Source organism: Cyprinodon tularosa, unplaced genomic scaffold, assembly GCF_016077235.1.
Source record: "Cyprinodon tularosa strain WSP-4 unplaced genomic scaffold, ASM1607723v1 ctg557, whole genome shotgun sequence".
In the NCBI taxonomy this organism is placed as follows: domain Eukaryota; kingdom Metazoa; phylum Chordata; class Actinopteri; order Cyprinodontiformes; family Cyprinodontidae; genus Cyprinodon; species Cyprinodon tularosa.
In genome coordinates, this window is record NW_024039293.1 from 274,706 (window position 1) to 294,278 (window position 19,573).

The window sequence follows — 19,573 nt, forward strand, 5'->3', positions numbered from 1 at the left end:
CTCGGTGGTCTGGTTCCAGCAGAACCACCTTCTGATTCATGCAGGAAAAACCAAGGAGCTGGTGTTGGACTTTGGCAGAAGAAGATCCCCTCCACTGACACCGGTGAACATCCAGGGAACGGATATCGGACTCTTCTAAGGTGTTCATCTGAGTTCATCTGAAACCTTCTCTGACTCTGTTGTGGCATCAGCCGTCTTCTATGGAGCTGTCTGTTGGAGCAGCGGCTCATCTGTAGCTGAGAGGAAGAGGCTGGATCAGCTGATCAGGAAGGCCAGCTGTGATTGGATGCCCTCTGGACTCAGGAGGTGGGAAACAGACAGATCCCCCCCCTCCATACTGGTTCAGCTGGTGCTGAACTGGACAGCTCCTCCAGTGACAGACTGCTGCACCTTAAATGCACCAGGGAGCGTTATCACAGATCCTTCCTCCCAGCAGCTGGAAGACTCTAGAACCACCACTGTTCCCAGTAACCTCAACCAGTTCTTCCATTCATGCTGATTCTGCTCAGTTTCTACCTTAGTCAGTTAAATAACCTGCTGCTGTCATTCTGCACATCTCTGATGTTAATGCTATTTTCAATATACTGGAAAAAATGTCCATAGCTGGATGTTGGTTATTTATTCTCCAGTTTTATATTGTTAAAACACTTTACAGGATTTTATTGTTTATTTTTTAACTCTTCATTTCAGACTCTTTCCTACAGAGGTGTGTCTGCTAACTGCTGCAGGGCTACAGAGAAACCTGAAGTGATTCAGTCATTCAGATTAAAGGAAGTTTCACTGCATTAATGCTCCTATCTAAATGTTAGTTCTGAATTTATTCTGCCTGGAATCCATAAATCTAACCTGAATCATCAGAGACAAACTGGAAGCTTCAAGGATGACTTTGTCAAACTTTAGTTCAGTAGATTTCTCGTGATATTTCAAATGTAATGTGATCAAATGTAAACATAAGACTGAGATTTTATTTATAGTTTTTCCAACATTTAGGTTTGTTTGTTGCTTTTTTGTTTTGTCTTTTTTTAACAATCAGCAGTCTGATGGCGGTGGAATGTTAGAAAAAGAACTGAAAAAAAATCTAATTTAATTAAATTTATTTCTATAGCTCCAATTCACATCATGTCATCTCAGGTCACTTTCCAGTTCACCAGATCATCCAGTCAGATTGATTGAAAGTTTTCTATCTAAGGAAAACCAGCTGATTGCATCGACTCATTGACTCTTCAGCAATCCCTCACACTAAGCATGCTTGTAGCGACAGTGGAGAGGAAAAACTCCCTTTGAACAGGAAGAAACCTCCAGCAGAACCAGGCTCAGTGTGAGCGGCCATCTGCTGAGGCCCACTGGGGTTCAAGGAGACAGAAGCAGACATAGAAAAAGAAGCATAGATACAAAAGGCAACCAGCTCCACAGGCGGCCCCGTCCAGGAAACACACAGCCAGGCAGACGAGCTCCGAGCCAGCTCCCATGTCAGAGGATGAAGAGAGCACATCCAGTTAGTCACAGTCAGAGAAACAGGACTACACTGGAAAACAGGCCAAGCTCCAACATCTAGAAACAAAGGTGTTGATGGCAGCAGCACAGCTGATATTTCTCTCCAGGATGGAGTCGCAGCTGATTTTTTTTATAGTCACAGTAGCTGTTATACTGAAAGCCTCCACCAGATGGTGCAATTTACAAGTTTACTGCTGGTAAAACTAATGGCATCCTGGATTTTATTTACCAGTGAATTAATTTATTAAATTAATATTTGTGCGAATTTTTATTTCATTTTTTTTAACTTATATTTCTTATATGATAACTAGTCATTACATTTGCAAACGCTACACCAATATTTAAATTTCTTCAGCGATTACTAAAGTATTCCCTCCGCGCCAGCAGCTGGCGCTGTGGCGGAGTAACAGCTGCTGATAAGCAGCCAGAGTTAGCTTTAGCTGAGTGAGCTTCGTGAGCTCCCAGTAGCTCAGTTAGCAACTTTATTCTTCACAGACATGTTTGGTTTCTGCTTTTAGCGACCGGACTGAGTGGCAGTTTTTAATCTGAGTTGGACTTTAATCCGGACCTTAATTCGGACTTTAATCCGGACATTTATCCTTCGTTATCAGGGTTAACGGCTAATGCTAACTACAGCCTCTGAGAGCGCCTGCAGGAAGTGACGCACAGCGGCGTGATGGGGATGAGGATGAAGGTCTGTCAGCAGCTGCTCCGCTCAGCCTTCAGTCAGCGCGTGTCCTCAGGAGCCGTCGGCAGGATCACAGCTGATCAAAGGGTCACAGGTAGGAACCAGAACCAGCAGAGACCCACACACCTCACCTGGTGAGAGGAACGGCTCAGACTCACCTGGACGGAGCGGATTCTGCTCCATGGTCCTAGAAAAGGAGCTTTTATTAATCTGCCCTGAAATAAAAAAAAAAAAAAAACACTTTGATTATGATAAATACTTCAGACTAATTTAGCTTTTTTCTCAGATAATTTTTCCTTTCATAATAATTGATTTTTTCGTTGATTTTCGTTTTCAAATTTCACATAAAAACACTCTGGATAAAATAAAGTTAACAGATGGATCTAAACTCATCACTCCAGACGGGGGGGGGGAGGTTTAGCATTAGGCAATACCAGGCTGTTGCTTAGGGCCCCAAGTTCCTGGGGGCCCCACAAAACTCTGTTTCCATGTATGGTTAATACAACTATTCCTTATTTCTGCACATTAATTATGTTTTTGATAAAAATCCTTTGGCTAAAATGCCATCAGAACGCTGATAATATTAAAGGAATAGTACACCCAAAACATGATTAGCCTTCATTTTCTACTCACCCCCATGCTGAACAACACTCTGGAGTACTTTTTTGATATCTCAAATGCATCTGGAGATCTGGGAGGCTTCTTGCTGTCTGCTGACATTCAAATAATGGAGGTCTATGGCGCCCGAGGCAGAAAGGTCCATAAAAGTCCACAAAAAACGTGTCAATATTCCTCCATACTGCTCGTCCAATGTATTCCAATTGTCCTGAGTGGGTAGCATCCAGAATTTACTCGAAACGAAGTCATTTAGAATGTTTTTAGAGCATAAACAGTAGTTTATAGGATTTCCTGAAAGCGCGCGCCTGCGAGTTCAGGACGCTACGGAAGCCGGCAGACCAAACCAGATGAAAGTGCGCATTCAGCGTCTGCTCTGCCGATAATGCAAGCGTAGAAGAAGAAATGTGCTGTTTACCTGTGCAAAGAAAGAAACAACAAAAGAAAAATGTCTGAGGACTTCAGTGTTGAGGAAGAGCATGAGTTCTTTGCAGAGCTGAATGCGCTGGTTTGGTCTGCCGGCTTCCGTAGACTCGTGAACGCGCTTTCAGGAAATCCTATACACTACTGTTTATGCTCTAAAAACATTCTAAATGACTTCGTTTCGAGTAAATTCTGGATGCTACCCACTCAGGACACTTGGAATACATTGGACGAGCAGTGTGGAGGAATATTGACACGTTTTTTGTGGACTTTTATGGACCTTTCTGTCTCAGGCGCCATAGACCTCCATTATTTGAATGTCAGCAGACAGCAAGAAGCCTCCCAGATCTCCAGATGCATTTGAGATATCAAAAAAGTACTCCAGAGTGTTGTTCAGCATGGGGGTGAGTAGAAAATGAAGGCTAATCATGTTTTGGGTGTACTATTCCTTTAAGTGTGTCTCAGCCCCCCCCACTACAGTGTCCACCATATTGGATCAGTCCATTTGCTGCACATGTTCAGAAAGGTCCAAACAGACAGCAGCAAACCATTTGAAAACAAACCATGCAAAGAGCAGTGTTGCCAACTTAGCGCTTTAGTCGCTATATTTAGCCACTTTTCAGACCCCTCTAGCACTTTGATTTCTAAAAAGCTCCTAGCGCCAAATCTAGAGACTTTTTTTCTGCTACTGGAGACTTTGGAGACAACATCTAAAAGCAGCGAACTCTGCTCTCCAGAGCGAGTAGATTGGTAACCCCGCCTCCTGCTCTCCTCTATTTTGTCTGCTGTCATGATTCATGCAGCTATTATTTCATCCAAATGAAAAATGGGGCCCCCTGCCTGTCTGCCTAGGCCCCAAATTTCCTAAATCCGCCCCTGCTCCAGAGGAAAACAAGCTCCCAGAAATGAAGAGAATTTTAGTGATGGGTCCAGTAACACCGATGCATTGGTGCGTGTGTGGAGCCCACAGAGAAAAACGCTGTATCGGTTCGCGTGGCGTTTCAGTGGCGGTTCTAGACCAAGTGTTCCAGGGGGCCAGCGTTGTTTTCATGGGGGCCCAGAAAAGCATGAAATAAAAAACACGGAAGGGATTCAAATACAAGGAGTAAAATATTCCGCTCCATAGTGGATTACCCATGGGTAAAAAACAAAAAATCACTTGAAAATAAATCGCCGGTAAATAAATAAAAATAAAGAAAATGCGAAATCCCTCTTGCGTTTGTCAGTCAGTGGTAGCAAAGGAGCGCTCTGAAACTAACAGTACTAGCCAATCAGAAGGAGAAGGGGGCGGGTCTTAGGAAAGTGTGTACCTCCTCCTCTCGTTTCTTGCTCAAGTCGCCAAATAGATTTGGGTTCAGTGCTGTTCTACACGGAAAGTTACCTGCTATTCAACGGACAGACGTGTAAAAAGTCAAAAAACAAAAAAATTTAACTTTGTGTTTGGAGAGAAGGACGATGGAGAGAAGCATGGAGTGGGAACCATGCAGTCCATGAACTCCGGCATGCTGTGCTCCAGGAACTTTTATTTACGCATCCTGCGAAAAAAAAGGTGCTACGCAGACATGACCCTGGTCATCAAGCTGCTGTTCGTGCGGCCGCGCATGCTACACGTTAGCCGGTAGCTATGGCAACAGCTGATGGACCAGCGTCAATAACTGACCGTGTATGAGAGTTAAAAATAAGGCTTTCCTCACCGAACACGACCTCTCATTCACACTAGATATAGATACACTGCTGCCATCTGCTGGCCGCTTTTGGTATTGGATTTTCAAAAGTCTTGGCTTGAAAATACACAGACGCATTTATTTATTTATATATATATGAGTCTCTTGCCTGTGTCCAAAAGTTCAGGCTCAGGATTTTTTTTTTGCTTTAATCCCTGCGAATATAATAATATAGCTGCATGAAGTGACATTTCTATTCTCAATCCCACTGAAGCTATCACCTTATTGTTTTTAAATAATTAGTAAAACATAATGAAATGAAAAAAAAAAAAAGAAATAGATGCAAAGGACATATCAGTAACCATGTCTGTTCCAGCGCAGATCATCATTAGAATTCCTTTGAGTCTTATTTCTTCAGTAGAGGGGCCAGGACATGATCTAGAGGGGCACTGGCCCCCCGTTGGCCCCTGTCTAGAACCGCCTACGGTTACCAGAAAGTCTTGTGACCAATCCAGAATTTTATTTCTAACTCACTAAACTGTGTTCAACTTAAACATATCTGTCGACATGATGCATCTGCTAAAAAAAAAAAAGTCTCATCTTTTGCTTTTTATCATTAAAATGATCCAGAATTTTGGAGCCTAAAAGGAACAGGAACGTTTCAGCCGTTGGGTTTTTATTTTAATTTTCTTGTTGTCTTATACTTTTCCTCTCAGGTATAACTCAACTTATCTCAATTAAAGTAAATTCCAAATTGACTTTTAGTTAATTTACTGTTTTTACTGCACTTATTCTTTTAAAATCCTAGTCCACAAGCATCTTCATTCACATTTCACCCTAAATATTCACATTATGATAAATGTTTACGTTATTTATTGGCTGCATGTAAAAATATCAAAAATATTTTCTATTTAAAGATAGATATGAAATAATACAATATAAGCTACAATAACTTAAGTGCTATCATAGCACTAGTTTATCAGATCTATTCAGTTTACTCTAATAAGCTGCCTGTAGTGTCTTTAAATGTCCAGCAGGTGTCAGTATTCTGCAAGACAGATGCCTCATTAACCATCACTAAAGAATGCTATTTCAAATCTCAAAACCTGAAGTTGTAGAGAAAATAACATTTAAATGAAAATAGATTTTTTTAGATACATAATTTGTGAAAGAGAAATTAGAAAAATACATAATTTGAAAAGAAAAACGATGAAAAATCAATGAAATAAAAGGGGAAAAACATGTGAGACATCAGCAAAGTTACTCTCAAAACTTATTTTGATTGAAACCTTTTTTCAAAGCCACATTTTTGTATATTTATTTTTCTAATTTAAATTTGTAAATCGTTTATTTTTAACAATAATGGAAGAAAAGAGCTAAAGGAGCTCAGATCCACAGGGCAGAGGCGTAGCCAGAAGAATTTAATAAAGGGGTCCAGGCAGTAACCAAAGTACACAGAGGGGTGGCCTAACCTCCGGGTATTTATAGTCATTACTTCCCTACTTTTATTCATATTTGTTCTGAACAAAATTCATATTTACATGCACTAATATCTGCATTAAATGGATATTTTATTATTAAAGTAGTTAATTATCTCTGATTTCACTGAAGACTCTTAGACGACCTGCAGAGAAATGATTTTCTCTTTACCCCATAAGAAAAAATCAAGTTTTCAAAAGAGCATGATTTCTGTATTTATCGTCTTTCATGATAGTTTATTGATGTGCATAATTAACCACAGTGTTTTTATAGTCAAATAACTGTTAACACATGCAAAATTTAAATGTTAAATAAGTTAGAACATTAGTATTACTGCTGCCACCGCCTGTATTAGAGGGGGAAAAATGGTAGGAGTGGCCAATGATTGGTTAAGGGTGGCCATGGCCACCCCTGGCCCCCCCATCTAGCTCCACCCCTGCCCCAGGGAGCCAGACGGTAGAACACAGAGAGCATCCTGGGGGCGAAGCAGCTGTTTCAGCAGAGATAGATGATGTTTGTGTAGAATAAACCCAGAACAGGTTCCAGTCGCCTCCTTTATCCAGAACTTCAGCACCGACTAACAAACACAATGAGAAGCTGCTTTCAGGTGTGCGGGGGTGTTTCCTTCAGGTAGATCCCAGGTAGCGTCGACTGATGTCAGATTCCTCTGTTCTACAGGAAGATGGAGGCCAGCTCAGGCAGCGTCCTTCTGCAGCTCCTCAGAGGACGGGAAGCCCCGCCCCTCCATGCTCAAACACCTCCGCTCCAAGATCCAATCCACGGGCCCCATCTCTGTGTCCGAGTACATGAAGGAGGTTCTGACCAACCCGGTGACCGTACGTCTCTGTGTCCAGATTAGTTTGTGTCCAAAGTGTCTTACTGACCAGAGGACGGTTTATGAAGGAGTTCGGTTCTGTTTGGATCAGTGATTTAGACCCCGGCCTGCAGGGGGCAGATTTTCCAGCTGTTCACGGTGGGTCTTTGTTCTCCTGCAGGGTTACTATGTGAGGAAAAACATGCTGGGAGCCGATGGAGACTTCATCACGTCACCAGAGATCAGCCAGGTGTTTGGAGAGGTGAGTCGGTCCTTCCTGTGCTGAAGCACGGTCGGGTTTGGGTCAGAACCTGTTCGATTCCAGAACCGCTGCTTTCCACCATCTAATATTAACAGATTCATTCACCTATGAATGATGATGATGATGCTTTATTTCAGACGGATATCCCACCAACAAAACTAAATAAAAATGAATACTTTAATTTTTCTAAATGTAAAAACCTTACTATCTAATTTACATCCTCAAATACGTGTTAATGCACAACTTATTCATGACTGTGAGTCTGAAAAGGAGTAGATGAAGTTTAACTAATTATACTCCTTTTCAATTCATTAATTTACTCCTAAATCCACAGCGACTCTCACCCAGTGGTTGGTTTTTACTAACAAATATATTTAATATAGCAACAAATATTTGTTCCTAAATTTTGGAGAATTGTGGAAGTAATGAAACAGGCCTGTAATTTGTGAACCGATGTCTTCCCACAGATTATTATAGTTGGCTAACTTTTGCAATTTTCATTTTTTGTGGTTTACAAATATATGTTAGTGGCTGAACAATTTCCATAATCATCTTCTTTATTATTATTATGTCAATATCATCGCAGTCAGTTGACCTTTTATTTTTACATTTATTTACTATATAATTTATTTTCCTTCACCTTCTGTGATGAACATGATTCTGTTTTTACTGACGGTTATTTTACCACATAATCAGTGACGAAGCCAGAAAATGGCTGCAAACTCACAGCTGCACTAATAACGGAAGAGGATTAGGGCCAGTGGGAAAAAATAAAAAGTTAACTGATTTTTAAATTTATTTCAGTTTACTATGGGGAAAAAAATCAGAATTCTGACTTTAATCTCAGAATTCTGACTTTTTTTCTCAGAATTCTGACTTTTTAGATTTAGTTTTGGTCTTTTAAGTGGTGAAATGTCAGAGATTATTGTAATTTTATCTCTGACTCGTCTTTCATGTGATTAAAATGAGATCTAAGGCGCCTCCTGTTCATTCTGACAACAGCTGTCTGAACTGTGGTCTGATCCAAGATGGCCGCCTTCTAGGCACGTCGGCCGGCTTCCAATGAGGCGTCTACGTATATAATGTCTATGGTAGAGATGATGATGATGTGTGCGGATTCTGATAAACCCAAACCAGTCGGGTTTATCAGGATTTAAATGACAGGTCCTGATCTGGAAGCTAATCATAATGAGCCGTTAGCTTCCATAATCTGGAAGCTAAACATAATCAGCCGTTAGCTTCCATAATCCAGAAGCTAACCATAATCAGCCGTTAGCTTCCATAATCCGGAAGCTAACCATAATCAGCCGTTAAGCTAACCGTAATGAGCCGTTAGCTTCCATAATCCGTAAGCTAACCGTAATCAGCCGTTGGCTTCCATAATCCGGAAGCTAACCGTAATCAGCTGTTGGCTTCCATAATCCGGAAGCTAACCGTAATCAGCCGTTGGCTTCCATAATCCGGAAGCTAACCGTAATCAGCCGTTGGCTTCCATAATCCGGAAGCTAACCGTAATCAGCCGTTGGCTTCCATAATCCGGAAGCTAACCGTAATCAGCCGTTGGCTTCCATAATCCGGAAGCTAACCGTAATCAGCCGTTGGCTTCCATAATCCGGAAGCTAACCGTAATCAGCCGTTGGCTTCCATAATCCGGAAGCTAACCGTAATCAGCCGTTGGCTTCCATAATCCGGAAGCTAACCGTAATCAGCCGTTGGATTCCATAATCCGGAAGCTAACCGTAATCAGCCGTTGGCTTCCATAATCCGGAAGCTAATGGCTGGAAGCTAACCATAATCAGCCGTTAGCTTCCATACTCTGGAAGCTAACGGCTGAACGGAGCCGAGGCGGCTCAGTGGAAAAGGCGTTTCTGACTCTCAGTAGAACCGTATGATGATCTCTGGTTCTGGAGACGTTCTGGTTCGGAGCAGCAGGACCTGAAGCAGAATCCTAATCAGCTCCTGTTTGATTTCTCTCTGCTCCTCCAGCTGCTCGGCGTTTGGATCATCAGCGAGTGGATGGGAGCGGGTCGGCCCAAACGGCTGCAGCTGGTGGAGCTGGGTCCAGGAAAGGGTTCGCTGGCCTCCGACATCCTGAGAGTGAGACCAGAGTTCTGTTCCGGTCCGTGTTGGTGAGCCGGTACCGTCATCCTGCCGAACCGTCCCTCAGTCGGTGGTTCTCCTCCCCCCAGGTGTTCAGCCAGCTGCGGTCTGTTGTGGGCGGAGCCTCGGTGTCGGTCCACCTGGTGGAGGTGAGTCCGGTTCTGAGTCGGCTCCAGGCAGAGACCCTGACGGGGAATCGCAGTGAGGAGGTGAGCAGCGAGGACGACCCGGTTTACAGGCGCGGTGAAACTGAGGGCGGGGTGTCGGTGTCGTGGTACCGCCGTTTGGAGGACGTCCCTGCAGGTAGACGGCAGCAGGAGACCAGGTCGGGTCAGAACTCCTCTGCAGCGTCAAACCAAACTATTGATCCCAGACGTTTTTCTTTGCAGCTTTCAGCATCTTTGTTGCTCACGAGTTCTTTGACGCTCTGCCAGTCCACAAGTTCCAGGTGAGACTTGGAGGACAAGATGCCTGTCTTCCCTCTGACCACACGTCACCTGTCCTCCCTGTCTCCCTCTCACCTGTCCTACCCGTCTCACCTGTCCTCCCCGTCTCACCTGTCCTATCCGTCTCCCCTGTCCTATCCGTCTCCCTCTCCCCTGTCCTATCCGTCTCACCTGTCCTCCCTGTCTCCCTCTCACCTGTCCTACCCGTCTCACCTGTCCTCCCCGTCTCACCTGTCCTACCTGTCTCACCTGTCCTACCCGTCTGTCTCCCTGCCAGCGAACAGAGAAGGGTTGGAGGGAGGTTCTGGTGGACATCGACCCTGCAGATCCAGACAGGCTGCGGTTTGTTTTGGCTCCAACTCCGACGCTCGCCTCGTCCACGCTTGTCCAGGTGTGTACAGAGTCACCTAGAGTCGTTTCCCCTGCTGGATAAACTGGTTTTAGACCAGTTTCAGACTGGACCAGCTGAGAGCAGAGCTGCATTGATCCCTGTGTGTGTGTGTAGTGTAGCTGCTGGTGTATTTACCAACCTTCTGAGGACCTACAGGCCTCATGGAGACGTAGCCCTAATGTGGGGGACCCCGAATTCACCTGAGAGTCAGTTTAGAGGAATAACTTTAGGTAAAGATTAGGGTCAGGAATAGACAGGTGTTAGTTAGGGTCAGGGTAAAGGTCAAAGGTTAGGGTTTAGGTTTATCATTAAAATGTTCCAGAATTTTGGAGCCTAAAAGGAAAAGGAAAATTTCATCCTTTTTCCTCAGTTATCCCTCAACTTATCTGAAATAAAGTTCATTTCAAATTGACTTTTAGTTCATTTACTGTTTTTACTGAACTTATTGTTTTAAAAATAGGATTTAAAATCCTAATCCACAAGCATCATCCTTCACATTTTCCCCTAAAGTTTCACGTTATGTTTACATTATTTATTGGCTGCATCTAAAAATATCAAAGATATTTTCAATTTAAACACATGTATGAAATAATACAATAAAACCTAGAATAACTTAAATGACATCATTGTTCTAGGTCATCAATTCAGATCAATTCTGTCCAATCAGCTGCCTGTAGTGTCTTTAAATGTCCAGCAGGGGTCAGTATTCTGTGTAACAAGAGGCCTCATTAACTATCACTACATAAAAGCAATAAATAAAATGAATGTGTGTGTGTGTGTGTCATCAGGCCGAGGAGCGGCGGGACCACGTGGAGGTGTGTGCGGAGGGCGGAGTCATCGTCCAGCAGCTGGCTCGGCGGATCCAGGAGGAGGGCGGGGCGGCTCTGATCGCCGATTACGGCCACGACGGAACCAAGACCGACACGTTCCGGGTACGATGGAACCGCTCTCCTGAACTCCGAGTCCAGAGGTCGGATTAAAGCGAGCTGCTTTTATCGGCCTGCGCTCCGGTCTGAGGCGGGTCCAGCAGACCTCCTGAAGCCCAGAACCAGGTTCTAACCTTCAGGCTCGGTTCTGTTTGCCCCGCAGGGATTTAAGGGCCACCGGCTCCATGACGTCCTGTTGGCTCCCGGCTCTGCTGACCTCACAGCCGACGTCGACTTCAGCTTCCTGCGGAGGATGGCCGGAGGGGGCGTGGCCTGTTTGGGGCCGGTGAGTCAGAGGAGCTTCCTGAGGAACATGGGCATCGACGCGCGCATGCAGGTGGGTCTCCTACGGGATGTTCTGATGCTAAGAACCTTAGAACCTCTGGACCAGAACCAGGTGAAGTTCTGCTCCTGATCCGGTTCTTTGCAGGTTCTACTGAGGAACTGTAGCGACCCGTCCGTCAGGAAGCAGCTCATCAGCAGCTACGACATGCTGACCAACCCGGCCAAGATGGGCGAACGCTTCCAGTTCTTCAGCCTGCTGCACCACGCCCGCCTCGCCGCACCCAAGACGCCAGAGGGGCTGAAGCTGGAGAAGAAGAGCCCGGCGCCGCTGCCTGTGGCCGGGTTCACCGAGCTCAGCCTCTCCTGAGGCCAGGGAGAACCGGAGGTCCTGGTTATGGGTCAGAACCCAGAACCAGAAAGGATGGATGAGGTTCTGCTTCTGGCCCAAACGCTGCGGATGGCGGCGGTAGAAACGGTCACGAAGCTTTCATTGAAGTGTTTAGCTTCCGTAACGGGTCAGAACCGAGCGCCGCTCCATAGGCTGCAGACTAAACACAAACCAGTGATCCCAGTTCAGCTTTTATTTCCACCATTCAGAACAAGAGAGACGATTTTCTGCTACAAAAATATAAAAATTCTCAGATTTCAGCTTAGAGTCAGAAAGAAGCAGCAGCAGTTAGATTCTCAGCGAGGCGACCGACCTGGCGGCCGGTCCGGCTAACGGCGCTCACAGCTCCGCTCAGACCAACCCAAACGGATCAGGAAGGGTTCTGGGAAGGAGCGGATTTGATGAAGATGCATGATTCTTTCTGCCATTTTCTTTTCCTTTAAAGGTTAACCGCCTCAGCTTTCTTCTCTTGTTTAAAAAATATTTTTTTTCTTTTGGGTTTGAATAAAATCTGCTGCTAAAACAGGAAGTGAACTCCTGGATTATTAAAACACGGCCTGATTAATCCCATCAGCAGGGAATTAATCAGCAGAGTGCTTCCTGAGTCTGGATGATTAATTTAGGTGAAGCTGTGAACGCCATTAGTGGCTCAATAAAACAGATTAAATCCAGTTTGTTTTTGAAGCCTGAAAGGGGCGCTGTTGAAGAAGGAAAAACTCCACCCTGATGCTTCTGCATGACAAGAAATCCATTGTTTTCATCGTTAAAACCTTGTTGGGTCAAACAGAACCAGAACTCTTGATTCTGGGGTTTAATGAGCTGCTAAAAAAGCTCCTGAAGTCGGTTCCGGTTCAGTTTTCCCAGAACCGAAGTTTCCTTTATGGCTTTCAGACAGAACAGAGTTCTGTGGACCAGTCGTCATGGCAACGGCCTCCTCTAGGGGTCCTCGTCCATGTCGTCCAGGTTGGGGGACATGATGAAGTGGGTGGGGTAGTGGAGCCCCTGCTCGTCGGCGTGCTCCTCCCAGCGCGCGTCGTCGCTCTCGTGGGTGATGTAGCGCTCGCCCCGACGCGTCTCGAACTCCCGGAGGTCCAGCCAGGTCTGGTAGTCCTGCAGAACCGGGACAGGGACACGGCATGAGCTCCACCTGAACATCCGTCTCGCAGGTTTTTATTCATCCCAGTCCGGTTTAGAGACGCCGGAGATTTAAAGAGAAAGGAACCTTCTCTCTCCCTGTAGTTTCTGACCTTTCACCAATAAGAGGTCCTTTCCCTCTACATGGTTCATCACTTTTATTCACTGGATTGCTGATTGGGCGAAAAAAGTGAAGCCATTGTCAGCCATGTTGGTACTCCCCACTCCCACAGTGGCAGTAAAAACTCCTCCTTGTGTAGCATTTAGCTGCTAAAACCAGCAGTTTTCTGTCTGCAGGAAGACGTTCCACTGGTAATTTCCCAGTCAGTGGATGAACTAAGCAATAAATCCATCTATAGGCGATGGATCCTATAGTTTAGTCTGCAGACTAACATTAGTCTGGCTATCTCAGACTGACTGGAAGACATTGGCTGAGTTAGAATATAGATGAAAATAGAAAGTCATTCACTGGGAAATGTTAATGTATTTTATATTTGTAATTTTATAGTGATGGTTTTGTATATTAGGTTATATTACATGATTTATAGACTTCATAATGATGCAATGAGATGGGTTAAAGTAAGTTAAAGTTAATCTACTGATGCTATGAATCAGTCAGTCTGACAAAGTGATGAATTTATAATTATTTTAAAAGTCTTAAGTCCCTGAAAATGAGAACATCATCATTGTTTGATGCTGTAGCACACGGTTTATTTACATTGAGACCGGTCTAACTAGGGAGTACCAATATGGCGGCCGGTTGCTTCACTTCAACCACATGCTACCAACGGGCAATCAGCAATCCAGTGAATAAATGGAGATCAGTGGTTTCCATGGCAGCTTTTAGATACGAACAACTTCCTGTTTACTCACCCAGATGGTGAAATGCTGTCAGGATGTCTTCCCAAAAAAAAAAAAAAGAAATCCTTAAACCTTAACCCTATAATGCCAAATGTATCGTATTTGATACATACGGTTTCTGAAATGTTTTGTGTCTGACACCTTTTGCATAATTTAATGGTAAAAACTTTGCTCTAAATCCTATTGTACACAATCAGATATACCTGATAACAGCCAGTAGAAGACTACACAAAAAATAATCTGGACTTATCGCATAGTAATAAATTATTAATATCAAAAATTTATTTCTGTTTTTTCTTTTTACATATTTTGTTAAAAACCCAAATAAGGAATTCAGACCAAAAAAAAAGTAATTTTCTCTTTTGTTTTATTCTTGGATCGGGCTTTAAAGGGTTAACATCAGCTTAACAGGGAAATTTAGAGCGCCCTCTAGAGCCGGGAGGAATCCTGAACAGGTCTCACCTGCAGAATTTAACGATGAGATTAAAACATGTTTTAAGGATAACTTAACATCAAAGTAACCAGGTTTCTTCAAAAGGTTCGATCTGTTTTAGTATCTGGGATGAAAGATTTAAGGCGTTTTTAAAGGAAAAGTTCTTTAAATCTGAAATGATTCCATCCTGTTCAATAAATGATCAGTGTTTTTAATTCAGAGTAATTTTCATGTGAATGTGTTTTACTGGAGGCATCCATGTTTGTCAAAGAACACTACTGCCACCTACTGGTTAGTGACATTGTCACGGTGCGGTATCGGCTGTTGATCAAGTCCCAGTGCTGTATCTGGTGTTTGTCACAACGCGCTATTATCCAAGTCATCTTGAAAACATTCTTCTTCCAAATGTTGGCTACATATTACGGGTTTTTTCTCTGGCCAGAAGTTCGATGGCAAATCCTCCCTCTTCAAGTTGGCGATCCAACGACCAACCCGTCCGTGGAGGATCAGGAATATATTTGGACAAAAATGGCCGCTCCCAGACTCAGTGATCCGAATAAAAATTAGTTTTAGGTATAAATAATGATCAATTGATTATTCCTTGCTGACTGAATTTCTCCTTTAACAAACCTCACATTTAAACCAGAGGAAACAGAAGCGCCTACAGAGGTTCTGATGAAGGACAGGAGACACTCAGAGATCCTGGCGACTTGTTACCTGCAACCAGGGGTGGCTGAGCGACTTGTCCACGCTGAAACGCTTCCTCATCTTCACCTGCAGCAGGTTGTTGATCAGGTCTTTGGCTGTGGAGAAAACCCAGGAGATGCGTGAGGCAGAGGGAGGTTCTGATGTTTACATGAGGGAGCGGGGGACCGAGGACGGCATGGCTGGAGTCACCTGACCCAGTTATCATTTTAAACCATTTAGAGCTTCGTTTTCTAGAATCCATAGTGTTTTTATAGCCACATTAAAGGCAGCATGTTTAATCCAGCTCAAATCACCAGAATGCATCATAACAACCAAACATTAAACTAAAATCCCCGTCATTATAACAGTCTATGGAAATCTAATTAGAACTTCATTTGATTTAAATGACTATAAGTTAGAAGATCTGCAAGATGAAAAAGAAAGAGACTCGGATGAGTGGAACGTCGACAGGAAACCTGGAATGTCTCTGAAGGAGGATAATCTCTGATAATCTACCTGCAAAAAATGGAAATCTAAGTAATTTGTTCTTAAAATAAGTGAATTTTTTCTTGAATTGCGGAGATAAGTGAGACACTTTGCCAATAGAGCGAGACAATTTACCTTTAAGAAAACACAACTGCATTGTTTTATTTCAAGCTCATCTAATTATCTTATTTTAAGATAAAAAAAAATACTCATTTATTGCTTAATCATATTATTTACCTGCTCAGATTAAGGATAAATACACTTTATTTAAGAAATATTGACATATTTCTATAAGGTTTTTGCAGTGTTCTCACTTTATTTCCCGGACCTGCTTCTCAGTCTAAATAAAATATAAACTAACTCCAACTAACTGGATTTTTTTTCTTTCAATTCTGGGCGTATACATAGAGTAACGAGTCCAGAACTTCTGTCCAACAACAGCCTTTCCTCCTGTGAACCCCCTTTATACCAAAACGCTGCCAATACGCCATTATACAGTAGCTGGAAGCTAGAAACACGTTCAGCGCTCGTCTGGAACACGTCGGATACGCTGATATGCGTTGGAGAGAAGTTCTGGATAAGTTACTCAGAAGTTATGCACATGTCTGACCCAAGATGGCCGCCCTACCTTCCTCTGAGATCTCCTTCCAGGGGTTGGGTGGGTACATGAAGGCAGCGTTCTGGATCTGGTCGTTGATGTCCTCGTCCTCGTTGAAGGGGAAGGTGCCGCTTAGGCTGACGTAGACGATCACGCCCACCGACCACATGTCCAGTGAGCGGTTGTAGCCTTTACTGCGGAGAACCTCCGGGGCCAGGTAGGCCGGGGTACCGACCACCGAGCGGCGGAACGACTTCTCCCCGATGATTCGAGCGAAGCCGAAGTCACACAGCTTCACCTGGAGAACGACAGGACGTTGGTTTAGGTGGGTTCTGCCGGGTTCTGATGCGCCGAACATTCAAAGAGGCCGTCGGGTTCTGACCTGAGGGAACGGCTCGGCTGAGGCCAGCAGAACGTTCTCAGGCTTAAGGTCGCAGTGGACGATGTTCTTGAAGTGAAGATGCCTGAGAGCCACCAGGATCTGTGGAGAAAACCGGGACTCGGCGTCAGGTCCGGGTCAGGCACTAAGTATTCACACCCCTGGCAGTAATACTGGTGGGAAGTTCTGGCTTGGTTCTGAACCTATGAAGGTAGCTGGCTGCCCGCCTGGTTTCTATGGCGACAACAACAATGTTTCCATCTTTTAATAAAAAGGAAAAAAAGCATTTAAACTGTTTTCCAGACCGGAACCCAAACTGGACCCACTGGGGGGGTGAATACTTCTGGCCTTAGCTGTGAACCCGTCTATGAAGGATCCTAACCATGCCGCCTTACAGCAGGGGGTCACTTTGGACCTTTTTAGGGTTTCGACTCATTTAACTGGTTTATTCCAGTAAAACAAAGCTGAAATTCCTGGATCAGAACCAGATCCAGTTGGAACAGAACTCTAGATCATCTGGATCTAGATCTACCCCATTCTACATCCTCTGTTCTTCAACAGCCAGTCGCCTCTAGAACCTGATTTAGAAGCAATTGTTCCAGAACCAAACTGGATTCTGTTCTGGGAACCAGAGGATGTCGGACTGGGAGCCTCAGAGGAACATATCCATCCTCCCATCAGCAGAAACATCTACAGCTTCAGTGGTTCTGAATGAACAGGTCCGAGGCCCAGATGTTCCAGCTGTTGGTTGGTTCTGCTTCCTTGTTCCGGATGGTTCCGCCTACCTGGGTCACCAGGAACTTGGTGAGGCGTTCAGGCAGTCGGCTCTTCTCGCTGGATAAGATCATCTCCAGCATGTCGCCGTGAAGCTTCTCCATGACCACATACACCTGCTCAGGTGTCTCAAACATGCAGTCCAGGTTGACAATGCCAGGATGGTGGAGGTTCTGTGGGAAGCAGGACAAGAAGCAGACCTTCAACAGAGAGGAATCCTGAAGGAGAGCGCTGGTCGCGTTGGACAAGTCCTACCTGCAGGATGGCCACCTCGTTCCTCAGCTGGCTCTCCTGCTTGGTGGGGAACCGCATCTTATCAATGATTTTGATCGCCACGTCCCGGCCGGTCTTCCTGTGTTTCCCTGCAGAACACGAGGAGAACTGGGTCAGGTTCCAGGGGCAACAGCCACTTATGGAGACGTAAGGAAAGTCTCACCTCCATAAACGATGCCAAACTGTCCCGATCCCAGAACGTCATCAGCAAAGATCTGATACACTGAGCTGATGTCCTGCACAGAGTCAGAACTGGGTCAGAACCTGGCGCTGCTCATCAGAACCTTGAGAATAGCACCAAAGACTGTCGGATGACTTACCACGTTCTCCTGGATCTGGGAGTTGGACACGGATATGCTGATGGCCAGCTCCTCTGAGAGAACAACGACAGAGAACGTTAGAGCCCGACCCTATTTGAAAACAAATGATGCAAAGAGCAGTTTTGTCAAATTAGCGCCAGGGAGTTAGCTAGGGAATACCAATATGGCCGCCAGTGGCTTCACTTCCACCCTGTACTACCAACAGGCAATCCAGTGAATAAACAGAGATCAATGGTCATGCCCCCACCATCCCTTCCAGGCCATTTCATTTCCTTCCTGTCTTTTCCCATTTCCCCCCTGTCTCTTCCCGTTTCCTTCCTGTCTCTTCCCGTTTCCCTCCTGTCTCTTCCCATTTCCCCCCTGTCTCTTCCCGTTTCCTTCCTGTCTCTTCCCATTTCCCTCCTGTCTCTTCCCGTTTCCTTCCTGTCTCTTCCCGTTTCCCTCCTGTCTCTTCCCATTTCCCCCCTGTCTCTTCCCGTTTCCTTCCTGTCTCTTCCCGTTTCCCTCCTGTCTCTTCCCATTTCCCCCCTGTCTCTTCCCGTTTCCTTCCTGTCTCTTCCCGTTTCCCTCCTGTCTCTTCCCGTTTCCCCCCTGTCTCTTCCCGTTTCCTTCCTGTCTCTTCCCGTTTCCCTCTGGTCTCTACCCGTTTCCCTCCTGTCTCTTCCCGTTTCCTTCCTGTCTCTTCCCGTTTCCCTCCTGTCTCTTCCCGTTTCCTTCCTGTCTTTTCCCGTTTCCCTCCTGTCTCTTCCCGTTTCCCTCCTGTCTCTTCCCATTTCCTTCCTGTCTTTTTCCATTTTCCTCCTGTCTCTTCCCGTTTCCCTCCTGTCTCTTCCCATTTCCCCCCTGTCTCTTCCCGTTTCCTTCCTGTCTCTTCCCGTTTCCCTCTGGTCTCTACCCGTTTCCCTCCTGTCTCTTCCCGTTTCCTTCCTGTCTCTTCCCATTTCCCTCCTGTCTCTTCCCGTTTCCTTCCTGTCTTTTCCCGTGTCCCTCCTGTCTCTTCCCATTTCCTTCCTGTCTTTTCCCATTTTCCTCCTGTCTCTTCCCGTTTCCCTCCTGTCTCTTCCCATTTCCCCCCTGTCTCTTCCCGTTTCCTTCCTGTCTCTTCCCGTTTCCCTCTGGTCTCTACCCGTTTCCCTCCTGTCTCTTCCCGTTTCCTTCCTGTCTCTTCCCATTTCCCTCCTGTCTCTTCCCGTTTCCTTCCTGTCTTTTCCCGTTTCCCTCCTGTCTCTTCCCATTTCCTTCCTGCCTTTTCCCATTTTCCTCCTGTCTCTTCCCGTTTCCCCCCTGTCTCTTCCCGTTTCCTTCCTGTCTCTTCCCGTTTCCCTCTGGTCTCTACCCGTTTCCCTCCTGTCTCTTCCCGTTTCCTTCCTGTCTTTTCCCGTTTCCCTCCTGTCTCTTCCCGTTTCCTTCCTGTCTCTTCCCGTTTCCCTCCTGTCTCTTCCCGTTTCCCCCCTGTCTCTTCCCGTTTCCTTCCTGTCTCTTCCCGTTTCCCTCTGGTCTCTACCCGTTTCCCTCCTGTCTCTTCCCGTTTCCTTCCTGTCTCTTCCCGTTTCCCTCCTGTCTCTTCCCGTTTCCTTCCTGTCTTTTCCCGTTTCCCTCCTGTCTCTTCCCGTTTCCCTCCTGTCTCTTCCCATTTCCTTCCTGTCTTTTTCC

General features: G+C 45.2%; 2 protein-coding genes across 3 annotated transcripts in view; one reads left to right on the forward strand and one right to left on the reverse strand.

Moving 5' to 3' along the window:
* Window positions 1–1,899: 1,899 nt before the first annotated feature.
* Window positions 1,900–12,504, forward strand: ndufaf7 (NADH:ubiquinone oxidoreductase complex assembly factor 7). The gene is made up of 10 exons (XM_038305366.1): window positions 1,900–2,276; window positions 7,042–7,199; window positions 7,359–7,439; window positions 9,426–9,536; window positions 9,629–9,842; window positions 9,929–9,987; window positions 10,263–10,376; window positions 11,165–11,308; window positions 11,466–11,639; window positions 11,733–12,504. Exons 1-10 carry the CDS (start codon window positions 2,171–2,173, stop codon window positions 11,952–11,954), a joined length of 1,383 nt encoding a protein of 460 aa, XP_038161294.1. The 5' UTR covers window positions 1,900–2,170; the 3' UTR covers window positions 11,955–12,504.
* LOC119796701 (serine/threonine-protein kinase D3-like) overlaps window positions 12,154–19,573 on the reverse strand; it is a 33,812-nt gene continuing 26,392 nt past the window's right edge. The window contains exons 12-19 of one of the 2 annotated variants that reach the window (XM_038305363.1): window positions 17,921–17,973; window positions 17,764–17,836; window positions 17,583–17,689; window positions 17,339–17,500; window positions 16,557–16,655; window positions 16,205–16,472; window positions 15,121–15,206; window positions 12,154–13,085 (exon numbers count right to left, since the gene is read on the reverse strand). In XM_038305363.1, coding sequence (XP_038161291.1) covers window positions 12,912–13,085; window positions 15,121–15,206; window positions 16,205–16,472; window positions 16,557–16,655; window positions 17,339–17,500; window positions 17,583–17,689; window positions 17,764–17,836; window positions 17,921–17,973 — 1,022 coding nt within the window. In that variant the 3' untranslated portion in view covers window positions 12,154–12,911. The remainder of the gene's footprint in view (window positions 13,086–15,120; window positions 15,207–16,204; window positions 16,473–16,556; window positions 16,656–17,338; window positions 17,501–17,582; window positions 17,690–17,763; window positions 17,837–17,920; window positions 17,974–19,573) is intronic. The other variant, XM_038305365.1, reaches the window with a different exon arrangement.

What these genes read in the sequence shown, in the direction of transcription:
- ndufaf7 (XM_038305366.1), top strand. Translation starts at nt 2,171, where the DNA reads ATGGGGATGAGGATGAAGGTCTGTCAGCAGCTGCTCCGCTCAGCCTTC. An exon ending in AGCTGATCAAAGGGTCACAG is followed by an intron (nt 2,277 to 7,041) that starts GTAGGAACCAGA and finishes TCTGTTCTACAG; the next exon opens with GAAGATGGAGGCCAGCTCAG. An exon ending in CCTCGTCCACGCTTGTCCAG is followed by an intron (nt 10,377 to 11,164) that starts GTGTGTACAGAG and finishes GTGTGTCATCAG; the next exon opens with GCCGAGGAGCGGCGGGACCA.